The sequence below is a fragment of the Pyxicephalus adspersus genome, chromosome 3 (assembly GCF_032062135.1).
Source record: "Pyxicephalus adspersus chromosome 3, UCB_Pads_2.0, whole genome shotgun sequence".
In the NCBI taxonomy this organism is placed as follows: domain Eukaryota; kingdom Metazoa; phylum Chordata; class Amphibia; order Anura; family Pyxicephalidae; genus Pyxicephalus; species Pyxicephalus adspersus.
In genome coordinates this window covers 151,679,655-151,695,568 of record NC_092860.1, presented here as the reverse complement: position 1 = coordinate 151,695,568, position 15,914 = coordinate 151,679,655, and the positions used below count along the sequence as shown (strand labels likewise).

The 15,914-nt window shown below is 42.5% G+C and overlaps 1 protein-coding gene across 1 annotated transcript in view; it reads left to right on the top strand.

Annotated features, from left to right (window-relative positions):
• Positions 1-3,722: 3,722 nt before the first annotated feature.
• LOC140327529 (uncharacterized) overlaps positions 3,723-15,914 on the top strand; it is a 97,863-nt gene continuing 85,671 nt past the window's right edge. Inside the window, 1 exon segment of the mRNA XM_072406920.1 lies at positions 3,723-3,889. Coding sequence (XP_072263021.1) covers positions 3,780-3,889 — 110 coding nt within the window. The 5' untranslated portion in view covers positions 3,723-3,779.

Sequence of the window (15,914 nt, the reverse complement as noted above, 5' to 3'; positions counted from 1 at the left end):
TACCTTTAGAAGAGGACGAGCACTTACTTTCCTGGCAGGTATGGAGATCGTTCTATTCTCTCTTGTAGAGCTGGTGCAATCCAATACTTCTATGTGAAGTGGTTAGCACTCTGACCTTTGCCGCGCTTGGTCCAAGGTTTTAATCTCAGCCCTGACACTATCTGCATGGAGTTTGCAGGTTCTCCCCGTGTCTGTGTGGGTTTCCACCCACATCCCAAAAACATCCAGTAAGGGTAAGACTTAGACTGTGGTAATGACACATGGCTATGGTAGGGACATTAGATTGTGAGCTCCTTTGAGGGACAGCTAGTGACATGACTATGGACTTTGTACAGCGCTGCGTAATATGTTGCTGCTACATAAATACTGTGTAATAATAATAGCCATAAGATTAGGCAGCATCAGCAGCTTGGGTGAATGTCAGGATACCCGGGATCATACACTAATCTGTCTATATCCAGCTCCTTGTACCTTACAAAGATTGCAAACAGGGAGGTAAGTATGTTGCATACATGGAAGTTACATCATTCCAACCTGGCCAATCAAAATGGTCAAAGATCTAAAACCTAGGAAAGTACTAAGTGAAAATGGCAGCACCTGTAATGGAACAAGGACGGGTACATTTGTGATTCGGGCAGGTGATTTATTGAAGAAGGGATGTCACATTTCTAATAATAATAACTTTAATGAGAAGCCAAATGGGGATGATTTACTAAAGCTCACCAAGGCTCGAGAGGATACACTTTCATCAGTGAAGCTGGGTGATCCAGCAAACCTGGAATGGATTTCTTCAAAGTCATTTGCTATTTGCTAGCAAATGTTTTGAATCCTGGAGGCGATCCATTCCAGGTTTGCTGGATCATCCAGCTTAACTGATGAAAGTGTATCCTCTCTAGCATTGAAGAGCTTTAATAAATCAGGCACAATGTCTCTATGAAAAACCAACAAGAAAACTTCAAGGTGAGCAGCCATGTCCAATATTTCCACTGGTGATTTCCTTATACCCTCAGCTGTCTGGATCTCTGTTCTTCACATGCTTAGTTTGTGACAGGTCCACTTGTCCACCAATGTAGTCCCGTAGCGAGCTGGCTTAGATTCGGGGTTTTTCAGATTTGATCTTCTTTCTCTGCCTCTTAACATGACACGATATGAGGATTATCAGCGCTCTTCAGCCTGATTCTTTCATTATGAGAAATGGACGTAAACATGTGAAGTGCACTTAAGTAGTGACACCGACAAATGGTTCTTTATGACTCCGGCCATGCCAATCTCTGGATTTCCAGCAGTCTGGGTAATTTACAGGAAGGGAAACACTGGACGGGAGGGCAGGCTTGTATTTGTTTCTTTTTACTGGGAGAATTCCCAGTAAATGCATATTTATTAGATGACAATATTATCGATAATACATTTGCAATCCCTATTTAATGTACAGAGCTGTGTAATATGTTGGCGCTATAAAAATCCTGTTTATTAATAATAATAATAATAATAATAATAATTGACATTTACATTTCTGCAGTAGGAGCCCATTCACACTACCCGGGTACATTGGATCATTAATGTATTATCATTCATTGCACTACGGCTTCCTTTTTATTTCAGTGGTCCAGCACTCAGAGGCGAAGCCGGGATTGGCGGCTATCTTGGCAATCAAAGCTAAGCAGCCTGGCTTTTTGAATCGGGGCAATCAGACAGGATTATTGCTAAAGGGTCATCGGCGGTTCCTTTCTGCAATAATGACCGGCCCAATCCAACATTTTTATTAGTGCAACTTTAGGTCAAGGGGAGTCTCCTCCCTGCAAATGAATCCTGCAGCATTGGTTGCAGGTTCTGCCCATGCCCATGTCTTTTATGCCTACCCCTTGTCCCGGGCCTGGATGTAGGCAAACTCCAGCCTTTAGGCCAGATACGGCCTAGCCAGTAGTCTGTTCCAGCCTAACGCCCCCCTGGTCGAACCGGCCTATTCCGGGCCGGCGGGAGTCGGCAACCCGCGGCTCTTGAGCTTCCTTGATATGCCTCCATTTCCAGCGATAACACTTCTCCGGGGTAAGGGGACATTCCCTCTCCTCCGTATGCATTGCGAAGGAGAGGGATTTCCCTTCAGGGGCCTTCCTGGTGGCACCATCAGTGCGGGACTCGAGAGAGAGTCCGGCCTAGTGTGCCTTCTTGACCTCCTAAAATGGCCTAGTAGTCTAAAACGTTTGCTGACCCCTGATATAGACATTCAAATTGGCTGAAATAAGAACATGCAGGATAGCAAATGTGCGTTTAAACCTGGAAACTAAAAAACCTACAAAGAGGGGCAACTAAATAAATGAACCTCAGTTATGTACTATGAGACGTACAGGGGCCTGTCCGGTGGGGGACCCGCTCTTTTCTTGGCTGCTGTTCATTAACACTTACAGGTCTTTCCCACAACCTGTGACTGTACGCTGAAAAGAGAAGTGGCAGACTGATAACCTCATGTCACTTTTATCAGCATGTCCCTTGTTATATTATGAGCACTGCAGCACAACTGACTGGCTGCTTCTGTTTCTTCATCCTTCTTTAATTTCTGTTTCAGAGATAGCCGGAAACTGATATGAGGTCAAATTCAGGTTGCATAAAAAAAAAAACTTAATGACTACAGAGCTGCATTCCTTTACTTATTCTCTATCTGCATGAAGATCATTTTTACCACACGGCTCACTTTGATATTATTTTTTATTTCTGATCTGTGACCCCCTTCGATAATAAGTAGGTAACATTTTTCTTTGCAGAACTACAAGTGTGAGCATACTAAGGCTACGTACACACGTGCAAAACTTATCGTTGGTCGGCTGATAATCGTTAACAAAAAAAGTGCACAACGATGCCGATGTACGAGGAATGTCGCTGGAAATGAAAGACCGGATCTGATTGAGAGACAATCGTTCCCTATCTATTGTTTGTACGGTCGTTCAGTGATCGTGGATTGTTCTGCAATACACTTGCTCCATTACATGTCACTTCATACATTGTTCAAACAATCCTATCTAGCCTGTGTACAGTATTGGTGGATTATATTTGAACAATCGTATCTTTTCAGCATGTACACAATTGTGCACAATACGATCGTTCAAAATAATTGTGAATAATCGTTGATCGGTCGTTTTTTAAACTATAATTATTGCACGTGTGTGCGTAGCCTACGTACTACGGTTTGTTGATTTGTGCAGACGCATGGAGTATGGTGTCCTTCTGTAGATTTTATCCGGACCTCGGGGGGCGGTGATGTAATATGGCAAGCAGCACGTAAGTGATTATGTACAGACACAGCTGTGAATCAGTGTTTTCTCTGGACTCTCCACAGAAAGTTTTGGGAATTTATACGGCTGACACATGCTTGTGTCTATCTAGCAGTCACGCCTTCTCCGATCCGTGCCAAGCGCCCTGCCCCTGTGGTCACAAACCCTCATCACACAGCTTTACTCGTCTGTCGAGCTCTGCAAGAGTTGCTAAGCCAGCCGAGTGCCAGGGCTTAAAGGAATTCTCCACTTTAACCATCCAGGAGTTTTGTATCGATCCTCGCTTGCCACTTCCTTCCACCACCGGCCCATGGATTGGTCGCCGATGAAAAAAACAAGAGCCCAATTTTGATTTCTTATGATGAGCAGCTGCTGGCAAATTTCGGGGCAGCTTCTAAGAAAACATTAGGATATTAGTTCTAGGTCCAGGGGGTTTGGGCCTGATTCCGCTCGGCTAATGACGGCTTCGTGGAGGTGACTGATATATCTCGAGGTGGCCGGACGAATGGAAAAATGCAACAAAATAATGCGGTGAACAGCAGCGAAGAATGTACTGTTCAATGCAATGGAGGAGTAACCCAGCAGGCTAACCCCGGGCAGGGGACACCGAATCCACGGCAAAGGTAAAACCAGTTCTGGTGATTGATGAACGCAGGGGGGTAGTTGATAACACCAAATTTTTCTTTGTTTATTGGTGACATTTGAACTCATTTTTAAGACCTGTCTGTGTTACATCAAAGCAACCAATGAGAATCAAACGTCACCTGGAAAACAAAATCCAACAGAGAGAATACAGCTCTAATAGTACAGGTAACAAATTCACTTTTCCCGATTTAAAATTTTATAATATACAGTATACAGGTAGGTGGTAATAAAACCTTTCTAAGCTGAAGATATCAGGGCATTTTTTATTACAACGTCACTAGTGGATGCCTATTTATTATTATTAATAAACAGGATTTATATAGCGCCAACCTATTACGCAGCGCTGTACAATAAATAATATTAGTGCCATTCATGTTGTCCAGGCTGTGCCGAGTTTAGCGGAGCACCGTGCCGGAATTACGTAAATATTTATCCCTTGCATTGCCATTGCACTGCATTACATTGGTCGTCGCATAACCTGGATTACTGGATGATGTTAGTGGAGGGGAGGCAGGGGTGTGCAGGGAGAAACCATGCTATAGATTTAGGTTTCATTTTATTAATATTATTTTTATTATTATTATTAAACAGGATTTATATAGTGCCAACATATTACAGAGCGCTGTACATTAAATAGAGATTGCAAATGACAGACTAATACAGACAGTGATACAGGAGGAGAGGACCCTGCCCCGAAGAGCTTACAATCTAATTTCCCTTTTAAATGCAAGTCAACCCTAATTACCTAAAGAATAAATGATTAATTATACTTATTGTTTGGGGGAGTAATTCCTATATAGATAAATATATATATATATTTATATATAAATATATATCTAAGGGATTCTTATGCTGCTTTCAGTTTGATTTCCAGCCTAAGGAATCGCCAAAACTTCCCGAAGATTTTGTAGAGTCAGCATCTTTCCTGGCTGCTTAGATTGAAGAGTGATTGATGAGAGGAATGGACTTATGGAGCTTGATACAATGGTCCTGATTTATAAAAGTTCTCCAAGGCTGGAGAGAATACACTTTCAGAAGTGAAGCTGGGTGATCCAGCAAACCTGGAATGGATCTGGTCCAGGATTCAAAACATTTGCTAGCAAATAGCACATTATTTTTAAAAAATCCATTCCATGTTTTCTGGATCACCCAGCTTCACTTCTGAAAGTGTATTCTCTCCAGCCTTGGAGAACTCAGGGCTAATGATCTCATTCTCTTTGTAGAATGATGGGTTTGGCTGTCATATTAAACATTTTCGGCAATTTGAGTTTTCTCCAGAACAGAATTAGATAGGGATTTGTAAAAGTCTTGGACGTGAGGGGCGTGATACAAAGCCAGAGATTCAGTTTAATTAACAAAAATCATGTTTGATTATCGAGGATTTCCCTTAAGTGAATTCAGCTGTTATTCATTCATTGCAAATGTTTATTTGGGAAGTGTTATTTATTGGTATTGTAGAAGCTTGAGAAATGAATACAAGAATATGACCACAACCCCTCCAACCTTCTAACCCATTTCTGTCTGGTTTGCTTAGAAGGCTTTCTATTGCAATTGAAGGAGTGTGATTAAACTGTAATTATTGATTATTCGACTAAGAACAACAATGTGTCGATTCATTCACAGTTTTATTGAATTTGTTGCTTTTTTTTACAATTGGGCTGAATATTATGCAACCTCCACCTATGATTCAGTAGGTTGTACAGTCTGGTTGTTGTGTTGTTGTGTGCAGCCAGCTTTGACAATATATATGAAAGACTATGGGGCCGGTGTCTTAGGCTACATACACACATCGATCAGGAGTGTCAAACTCAGGCCTGGGGGCCAAATCCAGCCCCCAACGTCTTTTTTTTTGGCCCCCAAAGGAATCCTAAAAATGAGCGGCAGCTGGCCCACCGCTGCATTGAAATTATGCTGCTACTACAATTCCTGGCATCACTCCGGGTTATAAACCAGTGGCCCCGCATTGAACTGTTTTATAGACGCAAATAATGCCGGGAATTTTATTAGCAGCGCTATTTCATAGAAGAGGGAGTTTCAGTGGCGGGCTTTAGCTCCGATTTAGCTGCAACTGGCATTTCCGGCACTCCCCCTCAGCTGTACCTTTCCTTGCTACTCCAAGGCATGGACTTGAATTGTTGGATTTTCATAGAAGAATATTGTTATTATTATTGTTAGCCTGTGCAAAAAGGTTACCATTGGAATTTATCTCAGAAGGCTACAAATAGAGAAAAAGGCAAAAGATTTTTTCCTAAATAAAAAAAAATTATGCCTCCTTCTCTACTATAGGCTTCTTCCAGATTGAATGTGAAGCAAAACCACTTTGTTTTCTTATGAAAAGGGTTTATATCTAATTAAAAAGAAAAAATTTCCTCAATTTTTTCAATAAATTTCATAGCTGGCCGGGGACTTTGTAGAAGTTTGTATTTTGGCCCTCTGTGTATTTGAGTGTGACACCCCTGCGTTAGATGATTCTCATCCGATTTTTGCTCCAGGGCCGGTATCGGAGGAGAATCTGATGTGTTCAGTGCTCATCCAACGTTGTTCATGGATCCGTCCTGGCAGATCCATGAACGACCAATGACCGCAATACAAGGGGAGAGAGCACAGCGAGGTGCCACTCATTTGTTCTCCCCTCTCCATAGAGCAGATCGGTGCTGTATGTATAGCGCTTGTTCAGTTTTTCAGGATCCTTTCCAACAACAAAAGTCTAATGTGTGTACGTAGCCCACGGAATTCAGACAATTGCTAAATTTTATTCTGTGGCACTGGAAGCTAATATATTGAAGTAAGGATTCCAGGCGGATTCTTCTTTGAATTTATAAGTGAGCTTGCAGCATAAGAGGTCAGTAAAATAAAATAATGGTTTTCTATTTGAAGATGATATACTGGACATCTGAGGGTCCATTCAGATTATGGGCCTGATTTATTAAAGCTCTCCAAAGCTGGAGAGGTTACACTTTCATCAGCGAAGCTGAAACCTGGAATGAACCTGGCCAAGGATTCAAAACATTTTCTAGCAAATAGCAAATGATTTTGAAGAAAACCATTCCGGGTTTTCTGGATCACCCAGCTTCACTCATAAAAGTGTAACCTCTCCAGCTTTGGAGAGCTTTATTAAATCGGGCGCTATGTTTTGCAATGTGCATTATTGTGTGTTACAAGGTGCTGTGGTAGGGAAGTCCACCGATTTGGATGGGCTGACAGTGAGCTAAAATTCCCTGAAATCCAACAACGTCCTTTGGTCGAAAAGTCTACCACAACATGCACCATGGGTTTTGGAGTTCAGTGTGATGTAGGTGTACCGGGCCTTGGGGTGCCATTCTAAACAAATGCCAAAATCAATGGCACAAAAATACACAACGGTTTACTTTAAATAGAGGCATTGCAGATGTAAATGAACCCTAAAGGTGATCAATGCTACCAGCAATTTGCATGATAGTAGAATAGTAAAGAATACAATTAGTTCTTAGGGGGTTATGGTGCTAACAGCATGGTTTCCGATGGTCGCTTTATGTAGCCTGTTATGCATTTCTATAGGTATGGCCCTATGTCAAGCTATATGTTTTTGGGGTTCAAGTCTCCTGGAGTGACATGAACTAACACTATCATTGTCTCTCTCTCCAAATAAAACTTTGGAATAAACAAACTCACATAATTAGTAACCTGGATAGAAGGTTTGTGTATTATTATTTCCTTTTGTCAGCCCTCCTTTTTAAATTCTGATTTGTTCTTTGTTTATGGAGATAGAGGCACTGAATTAGCATGATAAGCAAAGAAAACTAGGATTTGGGGATCAGCTGGTCAGCAATGGATGAAAAGTTTCCTTTAGTAATAAAAATGATCTCCAGAATAATACAAACCCCCCACAAACACCAAAACTAGTCCCAGCTGACTGCAGCATACAAAGACAAAGTGCTAATCCAAAACCCACTAAAGCCATAGTGCCATGTCCATGTCCTGTCTGTTTAAAGAGCCCTATGGGTGTCAGGAAATATAAATATATGGTGGGGAGTTAGGTGATTCAAAAATCATTATATACAAACACTTCCAATGATCCAAAGCATATATAAGAAAAAGCAATACCAAATAAGAGTAGTTTATGGATATTACAAGTTAATCAACTATTTACGTATAATAATACAAAAAAGTTATATACATAAAACTTTTATTGTTGGACAACAGCATTATATATTTATGCTTGGTATTGTGGCACAGTGTTTGTAAAATCCTTCATGTTGTCTGGAAAAGTAGAGGATGGGAAATTTGTGGCTCTGTGATTTCTTAAAAACACTTGGGGTGAACACACGTCGGATGATTCTTTTCCGATAATGGCCTCAGGGCTGATATCAGATAAGAATCTTGCGTGTGTACAGCGCTCGTCATCCGGACGACCGCCCTTGCGGTTCCACGGACAATGGTCGATAAACAATCATAATGAAAGTGAAGGAGGGCAGTGGAAAGAGGGTCGTTCTCCCCTCTATAGAGCAGAGAGGGGAGGGGGTGGTCATATATCATTACAACAGCCTCAGGACAATTTTAAAGGGGAAGCCAATTAACCTCACTACATTATTTTGGAATGTTGGAGGAAACTGGAATACCAGGAGGAAACTCACACATACACGGGGATATCCTGCAAACTCCATGTAGATAGTGTCCTGGCCGAGATTCGAACCTGGGACCTAGCGCTGCAAAGGCCAGAGTGCTAACCACTGACAAGAGACTGACAAGAAAAAGAAAGCTTCAAACCTAGACAGGAGGCTGAACTTTGGAACTCATTGATTAAAGCTGTCCAGGACTAAAGAAGATAGACTATCATGGGATAACCTGGGTGGTCCAGGAAACCTGAAATGGATCTGGTCCAAGGTTGAAAACATTTGTCAACTAAGAAGAAATTATTTTTAAGGAATCCATTCCAAGTTTGCTGGATCGCCCAGGTTCTCTCATGATAATCTATCATGTCCAGTGCACACCTGTGAGAATAAACCAGGGTACGTTTTTTTGCTTTCTTTTCTGTTTACAAGTGTTGACACTTTGGTACATAGTTGTATTCATAACATTCGGGTAGAGGGGACCAAGGAACCTTCCTGCCTGCAGTAGACTGATGGCTTCATCTCAGACTTGGCAGATTTGCTGGATTAGAGCTCATAGATGACCTTGTATTGATAAAATGTGGAGCTCATGTGATACATTATACTTCTGTTTTATATTGTGACAAATTTAAAGTAAAGTTACTAAGAGGGCCACTTTAATGGGACAGTCCACCCAAGTGCTTTTGGCTTCTTCTTCTTTTTTTTTTAACTGAGAGACTTCCTTGCTGTAATTCCGGATTCTGTTTCTGTCTGCCTGGGTCATTGAGAGGTTCCCTCCTTCTTTTCTGTGTCCCAGCTTCCCGTTACATTTTTCATAATATACAATACAGGATAGTTGGCACTGCTCATAGGAGATACAGAAGGTGTACAGACCCAGAAACCTAGTGCGGGGATGGTGGGAAACCCTCATATTGGGGACAGTGGGCTCACAGACCTGGGAACTGCATGGGGTGGTGAGAATCATTTATAATAACCATAGGAGATATACAGACCTACAGACTCGGCTCAAAGATAGTGACAGCCTCTCATAATAAGCACAGCCGATGAACAGACCCAGTAAATCAATGCAAGAAAGTTGAGCACCCCTTATACTAGGCACAGCACCTCAGCACAGGTATAGTAGAAGACCCTCGTAATGGGTGCAGCAGACCCATTAACTCATTACAGGAATGGCGCAAGCATCTTTTAATAGGTATAGGAGGTGTATAGACCTGGGTACTCAGCTCATGAATAGTAGGAGCCCCTCGTAATGGGCAAAGCAGATGTACAAACCTAAAAACTCAACTCACAGATAGTGAAAACCTCTGATAATGAGAATGAGATAATAGACCCTGGGAACTCAGCACAGGGATGGTGGGAGCCTTTTATAAAGGACATAGCAGATGTATAGACAGAGGAACTCAGCTTAGGTATGGTGAAAGACCCTCAAATAATGGACACAACAGGTCTGCAGACCAAGGAACTCAACTTAGGGTGAGCGGAAACTTCTCATAATGGGCACAATAGGTGTAAGGATTTGAGAACTCAGGTTAGGGATATCGGGAACCTCTCATAATGGGCACAATAGGTGTAAAGCTGCGTACACACCTGCAATTTTTCTCGTTGGAAAGGATCTTTCACGATCCTTTCCAACGAGAAAAGACTGCACGATGCATGAACGATGCTGTACATACAGCACCGTTCATGCTCTATGGAGAGGGGAGGGGGAGAGCGACGGAGCGGCACCCTGCTGCGCGCTCTCCCCTTCCCTTTCATTAGGATCGGTCATCGTCCATCGTCCATGGATCCGCCAGGATGGTCGTCGGACGATGGACGACGACCGACTGTACACACGGCAGATTTTCGCCCGATAATTGGCCGATACCGATTATCGGGCGAGAAAAATTTGCCGTGTGTACGCAGCTTAAGGATCTGAGAACTCAGCTTAGGGATAGTGGGAGCCCTCATAATGAGCACAGGTTTTGTTTAGACCCAGGAACCACCAGATGATGCAACTCTCCAACATCTACCAAACATGGAAATCTCAGTATTAGGTGGGCATATACTTTAAATTCAGAAGAGTCTCTATTATTAGGTTTAGGAGGGTCTGAGGAAGTTGAGATCTCAGCTAAAAGTGATATTATCTCTCCGGCAATAAGCCGTTGCTGTTTGTCATCCAATCCGCTGGGGATAGTGGCAGACTAGAAATGGCAGAACTTGGAGTTCTTGTATGGCTTGAGCCAGAAGAGGGGACAGCTCATACACCAGAGTCTCCCATATTACTCATAAAATGTAAGACAACCTGCCCTGTCTGGAATACACATTACACCAGCTGTGAGGACACAACTCTCCCCCTAAACACTTATCTAACTCAAATTTCCAAACTGGTAATTAAAAGATATTTTGCTGGAGCTTTCTGCTCTTATGAAGGAACTCCAAGTGAGAAAAAGAAGCACTTTCCTTGCTATCTTGTAAAAGTGCCTGGCTGTCAAAGAACCTGATGCTGTGTTACAGGAACATCATTGAGTCCTGAGGAGGGTGAAGAGCCATAAAGCTGAAATCCAGTCAATAATATTACAAAAATAAATAGCTTATTAAAAGATAAAAACACAAAACCAAGGCTTGCTGCAATATTTACCATAAATCCTACATTACTCCCCCCACTAGATGTCCTTGGCTTGCTTCATTTAAAGGTGAATTAAACACTATACTCAGCTGTCCCCGTTCCATCCCAGAGTGCCGCCATCTTCTTCCTTATTCTATTCCTTCTTGCAATCATGAATGAGCAGGCCAGAATGCCAAAGGGCAGGCTTGGCAAACTCCCTCCTTTTGGCCAGATACTACCTAGCCAGTAGTTTGTTCCAGCCTAACGCCCCCCTGGCCGATCCATCCTAATCGGTCAGGGGCATTAGGCCGAAGCTCCGGAGCCACATGCGGCTCTTGAGCCTCCTCTTGCTGTGGCTCCCCTATTTACCATGGCCGGTGTTAACACTTCCGCCACCAGGTTAAATAGGGAACGCCCCCTGAAGGGAAATCCATCTTCTCCGCAATGCATACAGAGGAGAGGGATTTCCTTTCAGGAGGCGTTCCTGGTGGGGGGTGGAGCCATTAGGGCCGGACTCGAGAGAGAGTCTGGCCTAGTGTGCTCCTGCCCACCCCTGAAATGGCCTACTCGCCACAAAAGTTTGCCTACCTCTGGCGTAGGGGAAGCCAGGATTACAGGTTATTCTTGCAGTCAACGGCAGTTCCCTGGGGTGATCAGGTAGATAAGAATGATTATTACATCTCTCATCTCTCAGGAGCGTCCCCCTAGTGATTTCCTGGAGCAGCATTTTGAACAACACAGCTGGATATAGGTAAAAGTTGGAGTTTGCTGACCCTGGTTAATACTAAATATCCAAGAACATTACAGAATATTACATTTTATACAAACTGTACAGGTATAGTGATACCTAAAATTACACTATATAAAAATACTAAATATTAAAAATATTCATCTCTTTGGGGTCAATTTGGAAAGCAGTGACATTCCCTGGCAAATAATCAATTACTGCCATTGAAACACATGGACCTAGAAGATTCTCCACCAGGGAATGTTTCAGTGAATGTCAGATTTACTACTTTATAAATGAACTTCCCATTCCGCAGAGCTGTCATACACGCATAGGATTGTTGCTTGTTTCATGCCAGTCTTTCCTCCTTCCAAATTATAACTGAGCTGGGAAAAATAAATTAGTAGTATGGCTCTTCTCCCACAATGCAATGCAGCTGGTCATATTTACATGCAGAGCTGTAATATGCAAATGTTTCTCCTCACCATGGCTCAGTGGTTAGCACACCGGCCTTTGCAGGGCTGGGTCCCAGGTTCAGGTCTTGAGTTTGCAAGTTCTCCCTGTGTTTGTATGGATTTATTCTGGGTACTCCAGTTTCTTCCCACATTGCAAAAAACATGCAGTTAGGTTAATTGGCTATCCCCCTAAAAAAATCACCTTGAGCTGTATTAATTACATTCCTTTCTACATACTTTCGTTCTAGCAGTGGCTGCTCGTAATGGTGGATTATATCTGTGTTTCTTGTTGTCTTGTGTATGAAACAATATGACACTATAGGAGCACCCCAGTTGACACCACCTAACCATAAATGCATTACCACGGCACGTTTATAGGGTGTTATTAAGATTACAAAATAATATTTGTAAATCGCATCAAATGTTAAAGCTTGTATTACATTCTAGCTATTAGGTTTGAATCTACTGTAACTACTATAACTTAATAGATTGACCAAGTCAATCCAAAAAACGACAGGGCCAAAGATCTTACATGAGCGGTAAGCGGAGAGCACAGTCCTTCAGCAAGGTCATGCCCCCTACCAAGCTGAGAATCAGAAACATCCAAGTGACCCACGGGATGCCACCCTCGACCCCCCCAATGATACATTTCTAATTTATGTTTATACAAGGCCTGGTCTAAATCCCTCCTTGCTCTCGGGTATCACACCACACTTGTTGTACATAAATCAAGACTCCTAAAGCCAGGGATGAGTCTTAAGATACTGTCCAGTAAATGGAGAAACTAGAAGGTGATGGATGAGTGAAAATCTCAGGTCACATTCTCTTGGGCTTTCTTCGCCCTCGGGGCCACATTCATGGCACATCAACTACTTCAGATCGGACTCTGAAAACCTTTACAGAGACCTAACTCTGATTTGTAGACTAGCAAGGTACATGGATATTTCTTCTAGTTTCAGCACTTGTATCTAAAAGAAAACGCCAATTTTGTGATATAATTGTGTGATTGGCCGTTGAGTAATTAAATGTCTATCAGCTGTAATTTGGACTTTAATTTGCTAAAATCTTTCTTCTGTAATCGGCTCGCTGCAGTGGGTTGGTAGAAGATGCTCTTTTCAACAAAGGAAAGTGAATGATTAATAAACACGTATGAGAAGAGATTCTATCATGGCCTATTATTATTATTACACAGTATTTATATAGCCCCATCATATTACGCAATGCTTTATAAAGTCAATAGTCATGTAACTAGCTGTCCTTTAAAGCAGCTCACAATCTAATGTCCCCACCAAAGTCATATGTCATTACCACAGTCTAAGGTCAATTTTGGGGGAAGCTAATTATACTAACTGCATGTTTTTGGAATGTGGGAGGAAACCCACGCAAACACGAGGAGAACCTGCCAACAGATAGTTGCAGATAGTGTCCTGGCAGATATTAGAAGCTGGGACCTAACGCTGCAAAGGCCAGAGTGCTAACCACCGAGCCATTGCGCTGCTAAGAACACAAATTTTCTCTCTGTCTTGCAGTGTCATGATTTATTAATTGGCAGCGCCCTAGCCATGTTTTTCAGGTCTTGCTACTTTCCATAAGTGATGCATACACAACTAACTTATGGTGGCTATATGATCTGCTTAATAAAAGTCCCTCTCATCCAAATTAAAACCTCTGACTAAAGGTTACCAAAGTTAGATATTGCTCAGATCAGTTCTTCAGTTCTGTCCACCGAGCTTCACTGGCATAGCCTTGTTTTACCACATACCCCGGCCAACAGTGGGTGACCAACAGTAAAAAAGCAAGGTGACATGGTCTTCATTATCTAATTTGTGAGAGGTGGGGGCTGCATTTGAACTCCATCTTCATGGCCCCAGAGCCTCTAATTGGACACAGGGCAGAAAAAGCACAACAGGACTCACCTGAGTTCAATGCATCAATATGGTGTTTATCTATAACCAAATCTTTTTTCTTAGGTTTTGATAAAATATAGAATGAATAAAGCCCAATCAAACCCATAAACAAGGCGAATTCTAATAGTATTCAGATTTAAATGTTAATACAAATTAATGCACCTAATACCTACCTAAATACCTACCTAAAGCCAGCCCTATGTGACACTTAAGAAGGAGGAACAATGGATGGATATTCCATGGATTACATTTTCCAACATCCCTGCAATACAAAAAGAAAGAAGTGTATAAGTGTGAGATACGTGAGAAGGTGGGACGCGTAGTAGGAGTGTTTCAGGGGAAGTAGGTAGTGAATAATTGTCTGACCACAATCTAATAACATCTATTACCAGGAAACTAGAAGGCAGAAGGGGCACAGCTACAGCCAAATACAGCTACATAATGGGATTTTGAATTTGATAAATTCAGTTTCAAAGGTAATGCAAAGTGAAATCTCTTCGTCTTTAGGATGGCTACATTGCTTTGCAGAGTCCCTTGGAACCTTATCGTAGCCACTATTACATGTGCGCTATAGCCATTGAATGGGGTGTACAGTGCCTTGAACCTCATTGAACCTTACTAATATCAACATCCGCCATCTTTTGGAGGTTGAAAGGATCCAAAAACAAGCATACTTGCAGATTGTGGCACAAACCTGCCTCTTTCTTTGTGCCCTCCAACAATGGTTGGGATCCAGGTCCAGGATCCTGCACCCCCCACAGCCACCATCTCTGCTGCTGACTGTTCTGGGTCCAACACACTCCATTGGAATCACAGGGCAGCCACTGATATTATAACCCCCTCACAATCACAATGTTATATTGGGCCTAATTTATTGAAGCTCTCCAAGGATCATCAGTGAAGCTGGGTGATCCAGAAAACCTGGAATGGATCTGGTCCCGGATTCAAAACATTTACTAACAATTAGCAAGTGACTTTTAGGAAATCCATTCCAGGTTTGCTGCATCACCCAGCTTCACTGATGAAAGCCTTGGAGAGCTTTCAAACATCAGGCTCATTGTCTCCAGGCAATGCCAGGTATATGGCCGGGCTCCACACTGTAAGGTGCATGTGCCATGTAGTGTAAACACAGAACTAAAAGACACCAGGAGTACAAAGTATTTTTATTTGTTTTTTTTGGCAAAAGAGGCTTTGCAGGTCTTCTTGCTTTGAAGATTATTTCTTCCACTTCAAGCAAGGGGTTCTAATCCTTTTCTATCCAAAACTTCAAAACTCCTCCTATGGAGGGGAGCACATTGGGGTGCCACTTGCTCTTCCTCTTCTTTCTATAGAACAGAATGGTGCTCTGTATACATTGCTCATTCTAAAGCCGCATACACACGTGCAATTATAGTCGTTGGAAAGGATCTTTAACGATTCTTTCCCATGACTAAGCACTGCACAATGCACGAACGAGTGTTGTACATACAGCACCGTTCTGCTCTATGCAGAGCGGGGGGAGGGGGGGGGGACGACAGAGCGGCACCCCGCTGCACACTATAGCCCTTCCTTTGCATTAGGATTGTTCGTCGTCCATCGTCCCTGGATCCGCCAGGACGATTGTTCCGACGATGGACGACTACCGTTCTACACACGCCCTGAGCTGAATATCGGGCGAGAACCCTTGGACGTGTGTACGTAGCTTTACTTGCAAAAGATAGTTTCCACTGGCAATCATCTGCTGTCTGTACAAGGTTTAGGA